Here is a 13869-nt window from a genome sequence, read left to right on the forward strand (position 1 = left end):
GAGACTGTCAAAGACAAGTTTAGAGCCTAGTTTTTATGACACTCACACTCACATTATCATCTGGCATTATTAATTCACGTATTATAACATAAGCGGACGATATATTAATAGTAGCACATAGCAATGTGACTGCCACACCGAAAGTTACTCCAACATTGAGGACCCGAGGTCAGACCCAAATAAAAATTGAACACTCGAGGAGGCAGCATTTAAAATGTGTTGGACAAGACCTTGTTGATAAAGATGAAGGATTGGGTCTAAAGGGGCTTGATCAATATTTCATATGCAGATAAATATATTAGTCATCACGCGGCAATCAACTTCTCCTTTTTGACCACCCCTGCATTGTTCAATTTGTCTATGTCATTCTCTCTCTCTCTCTCTCTCTCTCTCTCTGCATCTTCTTTGACCAATTAAGAAGAATCTTTGCATTATTTCAAATCGTTTACATAATTTCCAATTTATGAGCAAACGAATATGTTGTTTTCTATCTTGATGGAAATAGATTACATGAAGATATTTTTATAGGGAGCTGATTTCTCCACTCTCATTTTCTCCATTTACACTCCCTTTTGCTTTTTAATATTTTTTTAATCAATTTTTTTCTTTATCTTTCCTATTCTATCTTTACCCTACATTAATTTTTATTTTACTTCACTTTTATATTATTTCTTTTTCTTTATACTTAATTTTCCAACTTACACTCCATTTTCAGTATTAAAGGGTGAAAAAAAACTTAATTTTTTACTCGATTAAAGGAAAAATATATATAATGAAAATGGAGTGCAAGTTGGAAAATTAAGTATAAAGAAAAAGAACTAATATAAAAGTGAAGTAAAAAGAAATTAATATAGGGTAAGGATAGAATAGGAAAGAAAAAGAACAAAATTAATTAAAAAGTATTAAAAAATAAAAGAGAGTGTAAGTGGAGAAAAAGGGAGTGGGGAAATCATATCCCTTTTTATATTGTGAAATTTGGTCATATGCCAAAAGTTGGTGCACATATGGAATAAGATAGATACATTCGCTGACTATGAAATAGCTTAGATATGACTAATTCCCGCCCACTTTTTCATAAATCGGGCTCCCTTAGAAAAGGACTTGGACATGACTAAAATAAAATTCTACATCAACTGTCAGTTTCATGCCAATTTCTTCTTGTTGCATTTCTCACTTCTTTTTTTATTTTTTCTTTTTTGTGGTTTAAAATATATTTGTCATCGAAGACGAAGATAGTGAATGAACTCTCTCACTATATGCATAAAATTACATGCTCTAATACTAAAGTTATTTCTACTTTTCGTCTGCCTTACAACTCTCAAATTCAAAGTTAAAAACTATCTCCACGTATCGTCTACCTTGTAACAAGAAATGTACTCTAAAAAAGATGGTGAAATTGAAATAAAAACCTTCAAGAATCCAAAGATACATTATTTATTTTTTCTATTAAGTTCTATTCATGGTTAACTAACTTTGTTCATTATATTATTCTTTTATTTCAACTTCAATCAAGAATGTTCCATTAGGACATAAACTAATTATCAACTTTGTTCATTAATTTGTTATATCTTTATTCTTTTATATAATAATAATATTTCATAAACTAATTTTTAATATCGTATTTCAAGATTGACCAACGACCAATTCCCCTTTTTGACCATAAGCAGCCTGTGAACTTTTCTACCTAAAAACATATGCGATCTCAATCTCTATCTTTGTCAACTGAATTTCAGTGAAAGGTGCACACGTGGAATGAAAATAGCACATAGATTTTACACCCAATATGGTCCAAGCTTTTCCATGAGTATTGACTAGAGAGAAATTAGTGACCCCCAAACCATCTTGGATCGTTTATTTAAAGAATTTCGTTTTCGTTCAGTATTTGGCGGGATATTATATATGTGTGCGCAAACGTCAGTCGGCCCTCACACATACAATTCTGGCTCCACCTCTGCATCAGTTGGCCCTATATAAATACCTGTTAGCAAATTTTTTAATTGACTTCCATTTCATAGGTTTCAATTTTTTGCCTACTTCCCCAACTTATACTTCATTTTCTAGATGATAATGATTTATTTGATCACATCTTATGACGAGGACGATGCTTTTCTTCTTGTCCATAAGAAAGAAATCATGTTTCTTTTCTATTGTGACTCAACCACAAAGTGACATGTGTTATTTGACCTAGTTGGAATTGCCTTATTATACTTGTATCGTACGCAAACACAACACTAGCACTTCATTTATAATGATCAAATACATCATATGACGTGCACATCGCTAACCTTCCGTTTACTCATCTAACACCTCATATGACGTGCACCTCAACACAGTATTGACACCTAGTTAACTCTAATCTAGCATGTACATCACCATGACGTGTTGGTACTTTTTTTGATCTCTATCCAACACGTACTTTCTCAACACTTCTCTGACAATTTCACGTAACGTATCGTATTGTCATAGCCTTTGACTTCTATCAAAGAGAAGTGAATTATAGGAATAAAGGAAAGAGAGCAAAATTTATGATATTGCAAGACACATTAATATTTGATTTGATTTAGTTCAATTGTGGTTACTTGGAATTGCAAATCTCTCACACGATGATTTAGAATTTGCCCCATTGATGCTTGTTTCCTACTTTTAGAGGGGTCTTAATTTGGTTCTAATTTTGAGTAATGTTTACCAATAGTTTGACAAAAGAACATTCTTTTTCTTAAAATTTATTATATACGCGTTTGTATTGTGCTGCGTATCTATGTCGACACAGTCAAAAACTCCTTTTTTTTTCGGTCAAACAGTCAAAAACTTTTGGAGCTCTTACACTTTAATTTATGTCTACATCAACTGAGTCAACAGCACATGTTCACATGAGGAAATCTCACTGCACAACAATTAAAAATGCGATTTTCTGTCTCTGCTAAAATGCATATATATATATATATATATAGGGCGGCAGCGGCAGCAGCAACAGTAGCAGCAGCATGATATATGAATAATTATGAAGGCATCTCAGCAATCTCAAGGGAAAAGATATAATTGAGTACAGAGAGAGAAACGTGAGCAAATAATTGTGTGCGAGATGTGATGGCATTGAAATTCCTCATGTCATTTTCCACCCTTAAAAATCTAATGGGTTTTTTTAATTTTTTTTAAAGGGAAGGAAGAAAAGGGGTTTGAGTTCTGTTCATTTTTAGGGTCCAAGAAGCTTCATCCATAGAAACATAGGTCAAAGCTGAATCTTCTTCATTTTCCTTGAACATGGGTCACATCAAAATTGAAGCACACAGATGAATGAGCCTATAGTTTTGTGTCCAAATTATCGTAATGTGAAAAAGCCTATAGTTTTGTGTTTCATTCTAGACCGCCCTCATTCGTTGCATCTCTGTTCAAATAAACTAACAAATTATAAATAGTTTTTTAAAAAAGAAAAAAGGATTTTACTCTGTTTAATGTCTGCGATCATAATAAATAATTTTCTTCTTCACTTTTTATAGAGGACGCATTGATCTGTCTGCAGAAGTACTAGAGACCCTAGTTTCAAGTACACTTGATCGACAAAGTAAATATTTCCTGGGATTCTGTATAGTACTAAAAGAGGCCCATACATAGTACGGTGTATAATTTCATCATTATGAGATTTTTATTTTTTAATACAAGCGATAGTCTAAACTACATAGGAGAGGGATTTCTCGCACGCACACAACTATGATATCATGGGTATTCGAACTTGAGACATTTGGTTTGTAAGTAAAGACCATTTTTCACTGGGTTAGTTATAATACAGTTTAGTAGGATATTTAAATGCCCATTTGCACATTATTTAATTAATTATTTGCTTTGTTTATATTTTGGTATATGCTCACATCATTTAGCACCGAAGGTCCTAAACTTGGATACATTCATTCTTTGGTTCAGATCCATTCAAATTGTCATCCATTCAATGATGCCAGAAGAGGTCATTCAATGACCGAAGAGGAGGTAGATGAATATAATTTGGATACTCCAGCCTGAAAATTTTGAGAAAACATCAAATACTTTTCAGACTTTAGAGACATGAAGAGGTGAGAAAATGGTTTTAAGATATGGAGAAAACTATCCTCTTACTCACCCGATTTAAACACTTTCCTTAAAATAAAATGCTAAATGATATGGAGAAACTATAATATCGTCACGTCATGATACACTTAAATCATGTTATTTATACATCACGTGACGATATTTCTGTATCATACAATAATTTTTCCGACCAACGACCACACCATTCTTAAACTTCATAATCAATTCATTAATCTTATTTGAAACAAGATTGGGTGTATTTCAAAGAAATTAAAGGAGATCCTAGGTGGGGAACATTATAATCCATCAATGATATGATAAGAAGCATCGGAAGTGAGTGACTAGGAGAGAAATGAATGCAAGCAAAGCGTGTTTGGGTGTGTGATGGGATATATGAGAGAGCGAGTGAGAGGGAGAGAGAGAAAGAAAGAGAGAGGTCGTGCTAGGAGGCCAAAATAGTAAATAGCAAAAGAAAAGCCAACCTGGCGTGCGACCCATAATAGCATAACAACTGTGCTTGCCAGTGCCACCACCAACAGAAACCCAAAAATAATATGAAGAATAATATTGCATACGTATACGGAGTTAGGTTAGTTAGTCAAAACAGTGAGTCCGTTTTCTTGCGGTTGAATTCTCATTTCGTACATTAGAACAATTTAAAATATCATTTTATCCAAATAATAATGATAATATATAACACACGACCAAATAATTTAGAATTTTGTCAAAAAATAATAATAGGTATGTGTAGAAATACGACCGACAAAAATGAATGCGAATATTATGAGGCCGCGTCGCTCTGATATAGAGTAAACTGATTGAGATAGAAGCTTACGGTCTCTTGGTGGGCCCTGTGGGGGCTGCCTATAGCTGCATGCCTGGCGCTGCCTATTTCTTTGTTCCAAATTCCAAATCTTTTGTAAGCACGCCTTTCAACTCCAGGCTGATATTTGAACACGTATCCATATTCTATATGCTTTCTTTTTGTCCCAAAATTGGGACTTTAGGACGTGGGATCTAATTGTAAACAGAAAACTTAGTGATTGAGACTTATAGCTTTAACGGTAGAATATCGCAAAGAAGTCGCTTTTTATATTCGTAAGAATATACATTCTCATTTTCGAAGGATACCCAAATTGCTTAGTTCTGAAGTAAAATCGGGAATTAGGGCCGAAGGATATAACCTTTAAAATTTTAAATTAGGGGTTTGTAGTTCTAGTAGTTAAGAATATATATCATATACGCACGAGAAGTTGAGTTTAGAGTCATCATTTTTCGATATTGTTTAAATGTGAGTCTATATTTGAGTTCTCCTCTTCTAATGTTGGTTATATCAAAATAATGCTCGATAAAAAGGAAAAAACCTCATTTGTATGAGCTTCTAACTTCATCCATGTTTATCTTGAGCTTCTAATTTCCCCCATGTTTATCTTGAGCTATAGGTGCTTTTCAAAGGAGTTCTTTCGGTTAGTCTTATCACTTTATATATATAATTTTTTTTTTTTTTTTTAAAAAGATAAATAGAAATAACAAGTTGGTAGGGGTCACATGATAATTATCTTATGATCTTATCAGTTACAAATGAATAAAGTTTGGATGTACATTCTATTTTCATTTATTTAAATTTTGGTACAATTGGGGACCAAACCCCAAACCCCCAATTGTACAAATCTAGAAACAAAGAGATATGGACCTAACAACAACCACAAGTGTATATATATATATCATTATCTGGAGGTGAATATCAAATTTTAGATGACAAATTATGTATAAAACAATCTGTAAAAAAGGCACAATTTATAAATTTATTCTTTATAATTTTGAGAATGAGTATCTTTTTGGTAGTTGAAGTCCATCTTAACCGTTTGTGATGGCAAATCTCTTTCGTTCCAATCTGCTTCACCTTTTTTGGGATAGTCACTTGCCGTATCCTTGAAAGTTGATACTAAAGTTCAAAGATTTTTCTTCCAAAATACAGTCCCCACGAATCTTTTATTTTTGAAAAATGAGTTCATAAGTTCAAATTTGAAGAGGCAGTTAAAAAAAAATCTAAATCCAAATTTGTAAAAAAACTGGAACTTAACTTACTACGAGCACGATTGAAAAATGAGAAATTATTTAGTACATGTAGATTAGGAGAATAGTACATTGTCATTCATATACCACGTGAGTTTGTTGAATTTAACTTTCAAAATTCCGAGTTTAGAATTTCGATATTAATAATTATGCACATTTTATAATTTGAGTATGTTCATAAGATCACGCGGGCATGCCACATGATATTGATGTTCCATCAAGAGATTGCTTAGCATCTACCCTCTAGCTTGAAAGATAGGTATAGCTAGGAGTTAAGATATGCTCACCCACTACCTATATTCTTCTGATTCTTCTTGTTCATTTTGGAAATACAATCTTTTTAGATTTATATTTGTCTACAAAATTTAACCGGATTTGTTTTCCATATACTTTTCAAGATGAAATAAAGGAAAACATGTAATGCACGTTTAATAATTTTCCCAATATAATATAAATAATGACACATAAATTATGAACTAAACAAGCTTAAGGAATACGGAGAGAGTTTATTAGTTTGCATGCAATCTTAAAAAGTGCAGTATTTAATAATGAAGCAGCCTTGTAAATTGCTCGAACAAAGAGGATAAATAAATTGACACGTAAGAAGATTTAGTGGAAGTGTACAATGAAAGTAAGAGGCTCAAAATTGATCAATCTTATGAAATTGAGTGGATATCCTGATTATGTTTTTGATCCACAAGAATATTTGGATAATGCTCCATTACTTTTAAGGTTTTTTTATATATAAAAACTTTAAGTTTGGTGATTAAGAGGTTTTATGTCGCAAGTTCGAATTTCATTTTTCTGTATTAACCAACTTAAGAGTTTGTTTGGGAGTAATTCTGGATAGGCCATAATTACTTTTGAAAAGAAGCACCTTTCATGTGCTTCTCAATATAATCATTTTAAGTGATTATGGAAAGAGAAGTGATTCTCTCAAATAAGCCCTAAATCTATCTTCAAAGAGAGTTTATATAAGCTTTGTTTTTAGGGGATCACCGTCAGTGTGTGAAGACGTGGCCTCGTTATAGTAAGAACAACAAGAACCAAAAACATAAGGCAAAAAAAAAAAGGGAAAGAAATAGAGGATAAATATTCAATGAATGTAGCGTACGTGTCCATTTTCCTTTCGATTTATAAATTGACTGTGATGTCCTTTTCAGGGGAGCAATCAGAAAATAGTCACTACTCATTAGATCCTTTGGGAGGGTGATGACTAGACTGGCCATACCAATACCATACCCATTGCATTTAAAAGGTTTCAGAGTAAAATAACAGTAAAGTCATATATTTTATTCTTCAAATGTTTGTAAACTTTCTATTTAAGGTCATATAAATAAATTTTCAATTAAAAAAACAAAAATTAATTTTATTTTTCTTTTTCTAGAGTGTTTATTACATGAAGGTTCCAAGTCCTTTCTCTCTGCTCCCCCCTATAAATAGGCAAGACCACTTAGCTCAAACTCAAAGTGCCCCTCCACTCAAGCCATATCAACTTTCTTCACATTTACAAAAATTCTATCATCCATATCAGCTTCCTCTCATCTTTCAGCTTCTTCTCTCTTTGACCTTAAACACACACACATACACAGAGAAGAGCAAGAACAACTACTACAACAATGGTGTTTGTGACTAAACCACCTACTGAAAACTTTTCTTATCCTAGAGGCAGCAAAGTCTCCAAATTCTTTGCTGGGATTCCTCTGATAGACCTTTCAAAACCTGACTCCAAACAGCTCATCGTCAGGGCTTGTGAGGAGTTTGGGTTCTTCAAGATTATCAACCATGGTGTTCCAATGGAATTCATTACCAGGTTGGAATCTGAGGCCATCAAATTCTTCTCCTTGCCACTTTCTGAGAAAGAAAAAGCAGGGCCACCTAATCCATTAGGATATGGTAACAAGTATATTGGGAAGAATGGTGATGTTGGTTGGGTGGAGTACCTTCTTCTAACAGCCAACACAGAATCCAATTCCCAGAGATTTTTATCAGTTTTTGGACAGAACCCAGAAGAGTTTTGGTATGCTATTCAAGCACAATCAATCAGAAGTTGGAAATTTTGATTCTTTTTTCCTTTTCTTTTCATGTCAAGTTCTTGATGAAAAAAACGTCTTCTTTTGTCCTTGCAGTTCTGCTTTGAATGATTATATATCAGCTGTGAAGAAAATGACATGTGAGATTCTTGAACTGATGGCTGAAGGATTAAAGATTCAACCAAGGAATGTGTTCAGCAAGCTTTTGATGGATGAACAGAGTGACTCTTGCTTCAGGTTAAATCACTACCCACCATGTCCAGAGCTTCAAGATTTGAGTGCCAGAAATGTGATTGGATTTGGAGCGCACACAGACCCACAAATCATCTCTGTGCTGAGATCCAACAACACATCTGGCCTCCAAATTTCATTGAGAGATGGAAATTGGATTCCAGTCCCACCTGATCATAACTCCTTCTTCATCAATGTTGGTGACTCTTTGCAGGTACTGCTACTTTTTTTTGATTCTTTTGGCTGAAAAAAACTGTTTAAATAAGTAAAAACAAAGATTCTAATTTGCAAATCAGTTTCCTGTAGAGGAAGATTCCTATTTCCATGTCAGTTCCCTATTACCGTGGATAAGATATGAATATATATAAATATATTTGACTCAAAGAACATTCAACAGTTTCGTTTAGATAAACACCACATCCTAGTTTTTATCTTTTATTTATTTCTATTGGGTTTGTTCTAAGTTCTTCTGTTCTCTCTCTATCATTCATATTAATCTAATGGGGGCCTTGGTGGGTTGGATTTGCAGGTTTTGACCAATGGGAGGTTCCAAAGTGTGAGGCACAGGGTTTTGGCAAATGGTTCAAAATCAAGAGTTTCAATGATTTATTTTGGGGGGCCACCCTTGAGTGAGAAAATAGCACCACTGCAATCTGTCATGAAAGGAGAGGAGGAGAGCATGTACAAAGAGTTTACATGGTTTGAGTACAAAACCTCTTGTTACAACACAAGACTGGCTGATAATAGGCTTGGAAACTTTGAGAGAATTGCAGCCTCATAAATCAGCTACCAGAAACAGAGAAAAAAAAAATGTCCTACTTGTTTAATAGGTTAAGATTATAATTAGTTCATCAAGTTTTCCATAGATGGAATTCCCTCTGTTATATCTCTTCTGTTTTCCCCTTCCCCTACCAGCTACTTCCATGTAAACTACCTTTCATCTTAGAAATACAAACATGTCCACGCTTTTTTTTTTGTTTGGTTATTATTATTATTTTTAAATCTATGAAAATAGGTGGATTATTACTTTCTGATCAGGTGTGGCCCCACAAGATATTTGTTCATCTTAATCTACAACTGTGTTTCATAAAAGCTTTTAATGATGTAAAAAGAATTATTTGTACCCTATCAATCAACTTCGTACAAAGCTGTTGTCTCTCTCTCTTTCTTCTCTCCAATAATCAGGTCAATTAAGAATCATGGCCCCTCTTTGTGGTGCACGCAAAAATCATTGACAAATTTTTTATTGGTCTAATCGATATGGTTTAGATAAGCAACAACTACATTCCTCAGTACAATGATTTTGATGTCAGTCCAATTCCTCAGTCCGAGTGCAAATCACCACCACCAATTACAACTCAACAGTCAAGAAGCTGTTCCAGAATGTTCAAGTCCAGCTTGGTTGGAAAAAGACTTTTAATTTTGAACAAACACATTAATTATACACAAAGAGGAATCTTTAATTTTTGAACTCACACTCACACTAATGATGTAGGCTCTTTGGTTTTATGGTTTTCTTTTCTTCAAAATGATTGGAGGTAGAGACGGAGCTATTCACAGGGCCTGAGGTGACCTTGTCCACTCTATCTTCTCACCTCCTTTGCTAAATAGAGAGTATAGACATAGATAGCAGAAAAAATCCCACAATTTTAAGGTTGTGGCCCCCCAAACACCATACTCTACCTATATGGTGCATGATACGTAATAGTGACTTCACACAAACGCATCCTCTAAAATAATATCTTGAATAAAATCTGGTGGTTCTTTAAACCACTCAACTTTGATGGCTAACGATAACAAAATCTTGATTGACTTATGTGTTAACAGATCCCTAATTATCATATTATTATTGGCGTGGTTAATGAACATTAATCCGTGAGATAGATACTCATGTTGCATAGATGCAACGATTTAATTTACTTAACAAAATTTAGGCAACTCATGTTGCATTAATCCTAGCTACTTGAAACCCTTGCATAGGACAAGGGACTAAAGCAAAGGTTTACAACGGCAGGCCCAGGAGATAAACAACCCAAATTGATTCTTCTCCTAAGAGATTTTTGCAGCCCAGAATGACGTGTGGTCCAATGATCAAACGTGCGCTACACTGTTTGAGCCTCTTTTTGAAGGAAAGAAAAAGACCACAGATAGAGCAAAAGGTTGGTAAATATCTATTGACAAAAAAAGGTAGGTAAATATACAATTTCTAAGTCTTAAAAGTCGATAATGCATTTTATAAATCAAATTATTAAACAAACTCATTGGACGAAAATAGGGATATAGTTGTCATTTACTACATAATGATTGACAATGAGAGATTTCTCTTGTAGAAAGTCCACTATGTTGTGTTTATAGTGTGTCAATTTGATAAGACATAACATTGTTTTAATGTGTGGTTCAAATTAAGTAACAGCAAATACCGTAACGTAAACATCTAGTAATAGAACGATCCTATTGGAGTGAACCATAATCTCAAAACTATGATGGGTTTGTGATTGCCAAAATGAGTAGGGTTTTGAACTAAAGCAAGGGCTGGATTGTAGGTATCAAGATAGGTACAAGTCTAGCATCTGGAAGCAGTTGATTGAGAGAGTCCATTTGGGTGGAGAGTTTTGGAGTTGAAGAGCATAGTTGCATTGTTGGCATACTCTGAGCGTCCTCTCTGATGCCCCCACCCAATGTCCTCTGTGAATCTGTGATGGCACACATCCAATTACAGGTACACTCATCACTCCAATTCTTCTTGCCCCAAGTCCATAAAGTTCCTTCAAACCCATTACAACGTTTCCCACAAAAGAAATAAATAGAATTTACAATGAAATTCCTAACTAATTAAGCTTCATAACCAAGCAATGGGGTGACAATTTGTATTAGTAGGTCATGTAATTCAACCTTAACTCGACATGTTTAATTAATCGTGTCAGATGACTCGACGTTAACCCAACCCAACTTGTTTATTAGATCAGTTTATGCTGGGATATCATAATTGGCTCTCCTGAATGGTGTGGAAAAAATATGTATTTGCAATGTCATTACTTCCTGAGCACACCAGGAATATGCTTATTGACAGTATAATCTCTGTTTTGTTTTCTCTCCAACTGCTGCCTTTATCTTTCTGAATAGTTGATCCGACATTGATAACACAGACTGTTATTTCAAGGGAAAGAAAAGGATTAGATAAGATACATTGATTCTTTTGTAAGAAAAGCAGAATTCTATAAACCAAAACCATACCATTAATTTAGCAGTGAGAGGATCATATCCTGAACCACCTGAGGCAAAACTTACACCAGTGAGGAGTTCTTGGAGCTGAAGATTTGGACTGAGATAAGCTGGCAAGAGCTCCTTGACCCCAAATCTTTCAGCTGGAAAAAAAAAAAAGACAATTAGTCTCTATTTTATAAAAAAGTGTACAGAGGGTTTTATGTATGTGACACATACACACACTGAGAGACTTAAGAAAAAAAAATGTAGCATGCCATCACTTAATTAAATGTTACATTTACGTTACAGGCGAAATCTGAGGGACCTATCCATTGCTTAACCTTCTGGTTGGTTTTCTTTCGACGAAATCCCTGCCATAACAGAAACACAAAAGTGTAGCAAGAGGTAGCCAAACTTTGAAAAGATTGAGCGACTTCTGTTTATAGTTTATGCCATGTTGGCCTAACTTACTAAAAATCCAAAGGGCCTCTCCCACCTTAGTAAATGAATTGAATTGTACAATATAATTACTTAATCGTTAGTAAAAATACAAAACAAACCAAACTAAATGATGTGACCTGGCTTATAAAATCTTCTTGGGAAGAACTGGGATTTGTTAGCTGATCTATCATGCGTAGAGAGAACAAAAAATTATCAAACTTGGGAATCATATAACTTTGATTTGGGCCGTTTACGTTAGTTGCCCCCTCAGTGTGTTTTTGTGGGCTTTACCCAACTCACCTGAAAATAAATTCCACAAACCCAATCATCATATTTTCTTTTGACAAAATGATGGGATGTTTACAATCAAATTTAGGTTAATTAGTTGCTTCCAGCTTGAGGTTATGGGTATGCCACGGCATTGGTGGTGAGAGTAGCCAATCTCCCCTTGAACTTTCTTCCATGAAAAAAATTTAGGTTAATTAGTTTACTTCAGCAAAAGCATATATATGTATGTATATTAATGCTAATCACGAGAAAGGCAAAGCTACATATAGGACACCAAATAATGTCGATCCATACGATACACGTTTGTAATGTGTTTTTGGTATCATCCCTAGAAATCTTCAACCAGGATTTTGAAATTTCAAAAAGGTTAACAGGAAGCTTATTAACTTGTGGACAGAAATCTCTCTTTACAGAAAACTTACACTCATTATCTCCTATCTACCTTGTCCTACCGTATGATCTTGCCCCCCCTACTGGTACTTCTTTTGAGCATATCACATTGGTTTTGTGGAAATTTCTGCTCGTGTTATGCATGTAATCAAATTTCAACATGGTTTGGCTGAGTTTGTAATTCAAGCAAACCCAGAGGGTGCTTCTCAGCAGAAATCCCAGAGACCTTCTTGGCCCACCAGAGTTTTTCCCAGATTTTAACTGTGTTTTATATGCATAATTCATGCTGCATGCACCTCAGAAATGATTTCCAAACTGTCGAAGTTTCAGAAGAAGCATGAAATTATTGCTCTGGAAACTTCTAGACTATTAGTGCAAGGCCAATATTCATCAGACACAAACCGTTTGACACATCTATCCAATCAAATCATGTTTGATATCAATTTCTTGTAGATGAGCTCTTAATTATAGTTGCCTTGCCACATCTATATTTTATGGCTCTCCCTTGAGTAACCACACAGAAGCTCTATGATTGAAAGGTGATGCAGGGGCATCTGATACAGATGATGCTGAGTTGTCTGATTGCACAGTGATGGCGTTGAACTACCACGAGCTGGAAGATCAACGCAAAGACAGGAAGACGTCCGGAAAGCCGTAACTTTGAACTCTTAATTTCATTCCGCATTGAACTCTTATTTTTTAGGAAGTTGTTTGTTTCAGTTTAAACTCTTTTTCTTTTAGGAATTGTTTTGGGATTGTTAGAACTATTTAAGTCCGGTTTGAGGACTGATTTAGGGGACTTTTTATTATTCAATTTTATTCATTCGGATATCCGAATTTATTTAGAGAATCTCTCTCTAATTTACGTGAGATCATTGTGATATTTCTTGGGAGTTCTTGAAACGACTAACCTGTAGAATAATCACCATTCTATCCGGCGTCAGTTGGTATCAGAGCAAGTTTTTCCTGGGCAAATTTTTCAACGATTTCAATGGCTGGTGGTCGTGGTCGCGGGAGGCGTGGGCAGGTTCCGAATGAGGAAGTCCAACACCGTGATCGTAACCTTCAGGATGCGATGATTGAGGATTTGCAGCGGCAAGTCACAGAACTAACGCAGCGTTTGGAGGCGCGCGAATTGGAGGATCAC

The 13869-nt window shown here is 34.7% G+C and overlaps 1 protein-coding gene and 1 pseudogene across 1 annotated transcript; one reads left to right on the forward strand and one right to left on the reverse strand.

The window, feature by feature from the left end:
• Positions 1–7583: 7583 nt before the first annotated feature.
• On the forward strand, positions 7584–9431 carry LOC110772934 (gibberellin 2-beta-dioxygenase 1). Its single transcript, XM_021977429.2, has 3 exons — positions 7584–8155; positions 8265–8613; positions 8929–9431. Exons 1-3 carry the CDS (start codon positions 7755–7757, stop codon positions 9178–9180), a joined length of 1002 nt encoding a protein of 333 aa, XP_021833121.1. The 5' UTR covers positions 7584–7754; the 3' UTR covers positions 9181–9431.
• A 1402-nt stretch (positions 9432–10833) lies between these two features.
• LOC110771872 (GDSL esterase/lipase EXL3-like) lies at positions 10834–13651 on the reverse strand (annotated as a pseudogene).
• Between the last annotated feature and the right edge of the window lie 218 nt (positions 13652–13869).

The sequence above is a fragment of the Prunus avium genome, chromosome 4 (assembly GCF_965620075.1).
Source record: "Prunus avium chromosome 4, drPruAviu1.hap1.1, whole genome shotgun sequence".
Lineage (NCBI taxonomy): Eukaryota > Viridiplantae > Streptophyta > Magnoliopsida > Rosales > Rosaceae > Prunus > Prunus avium.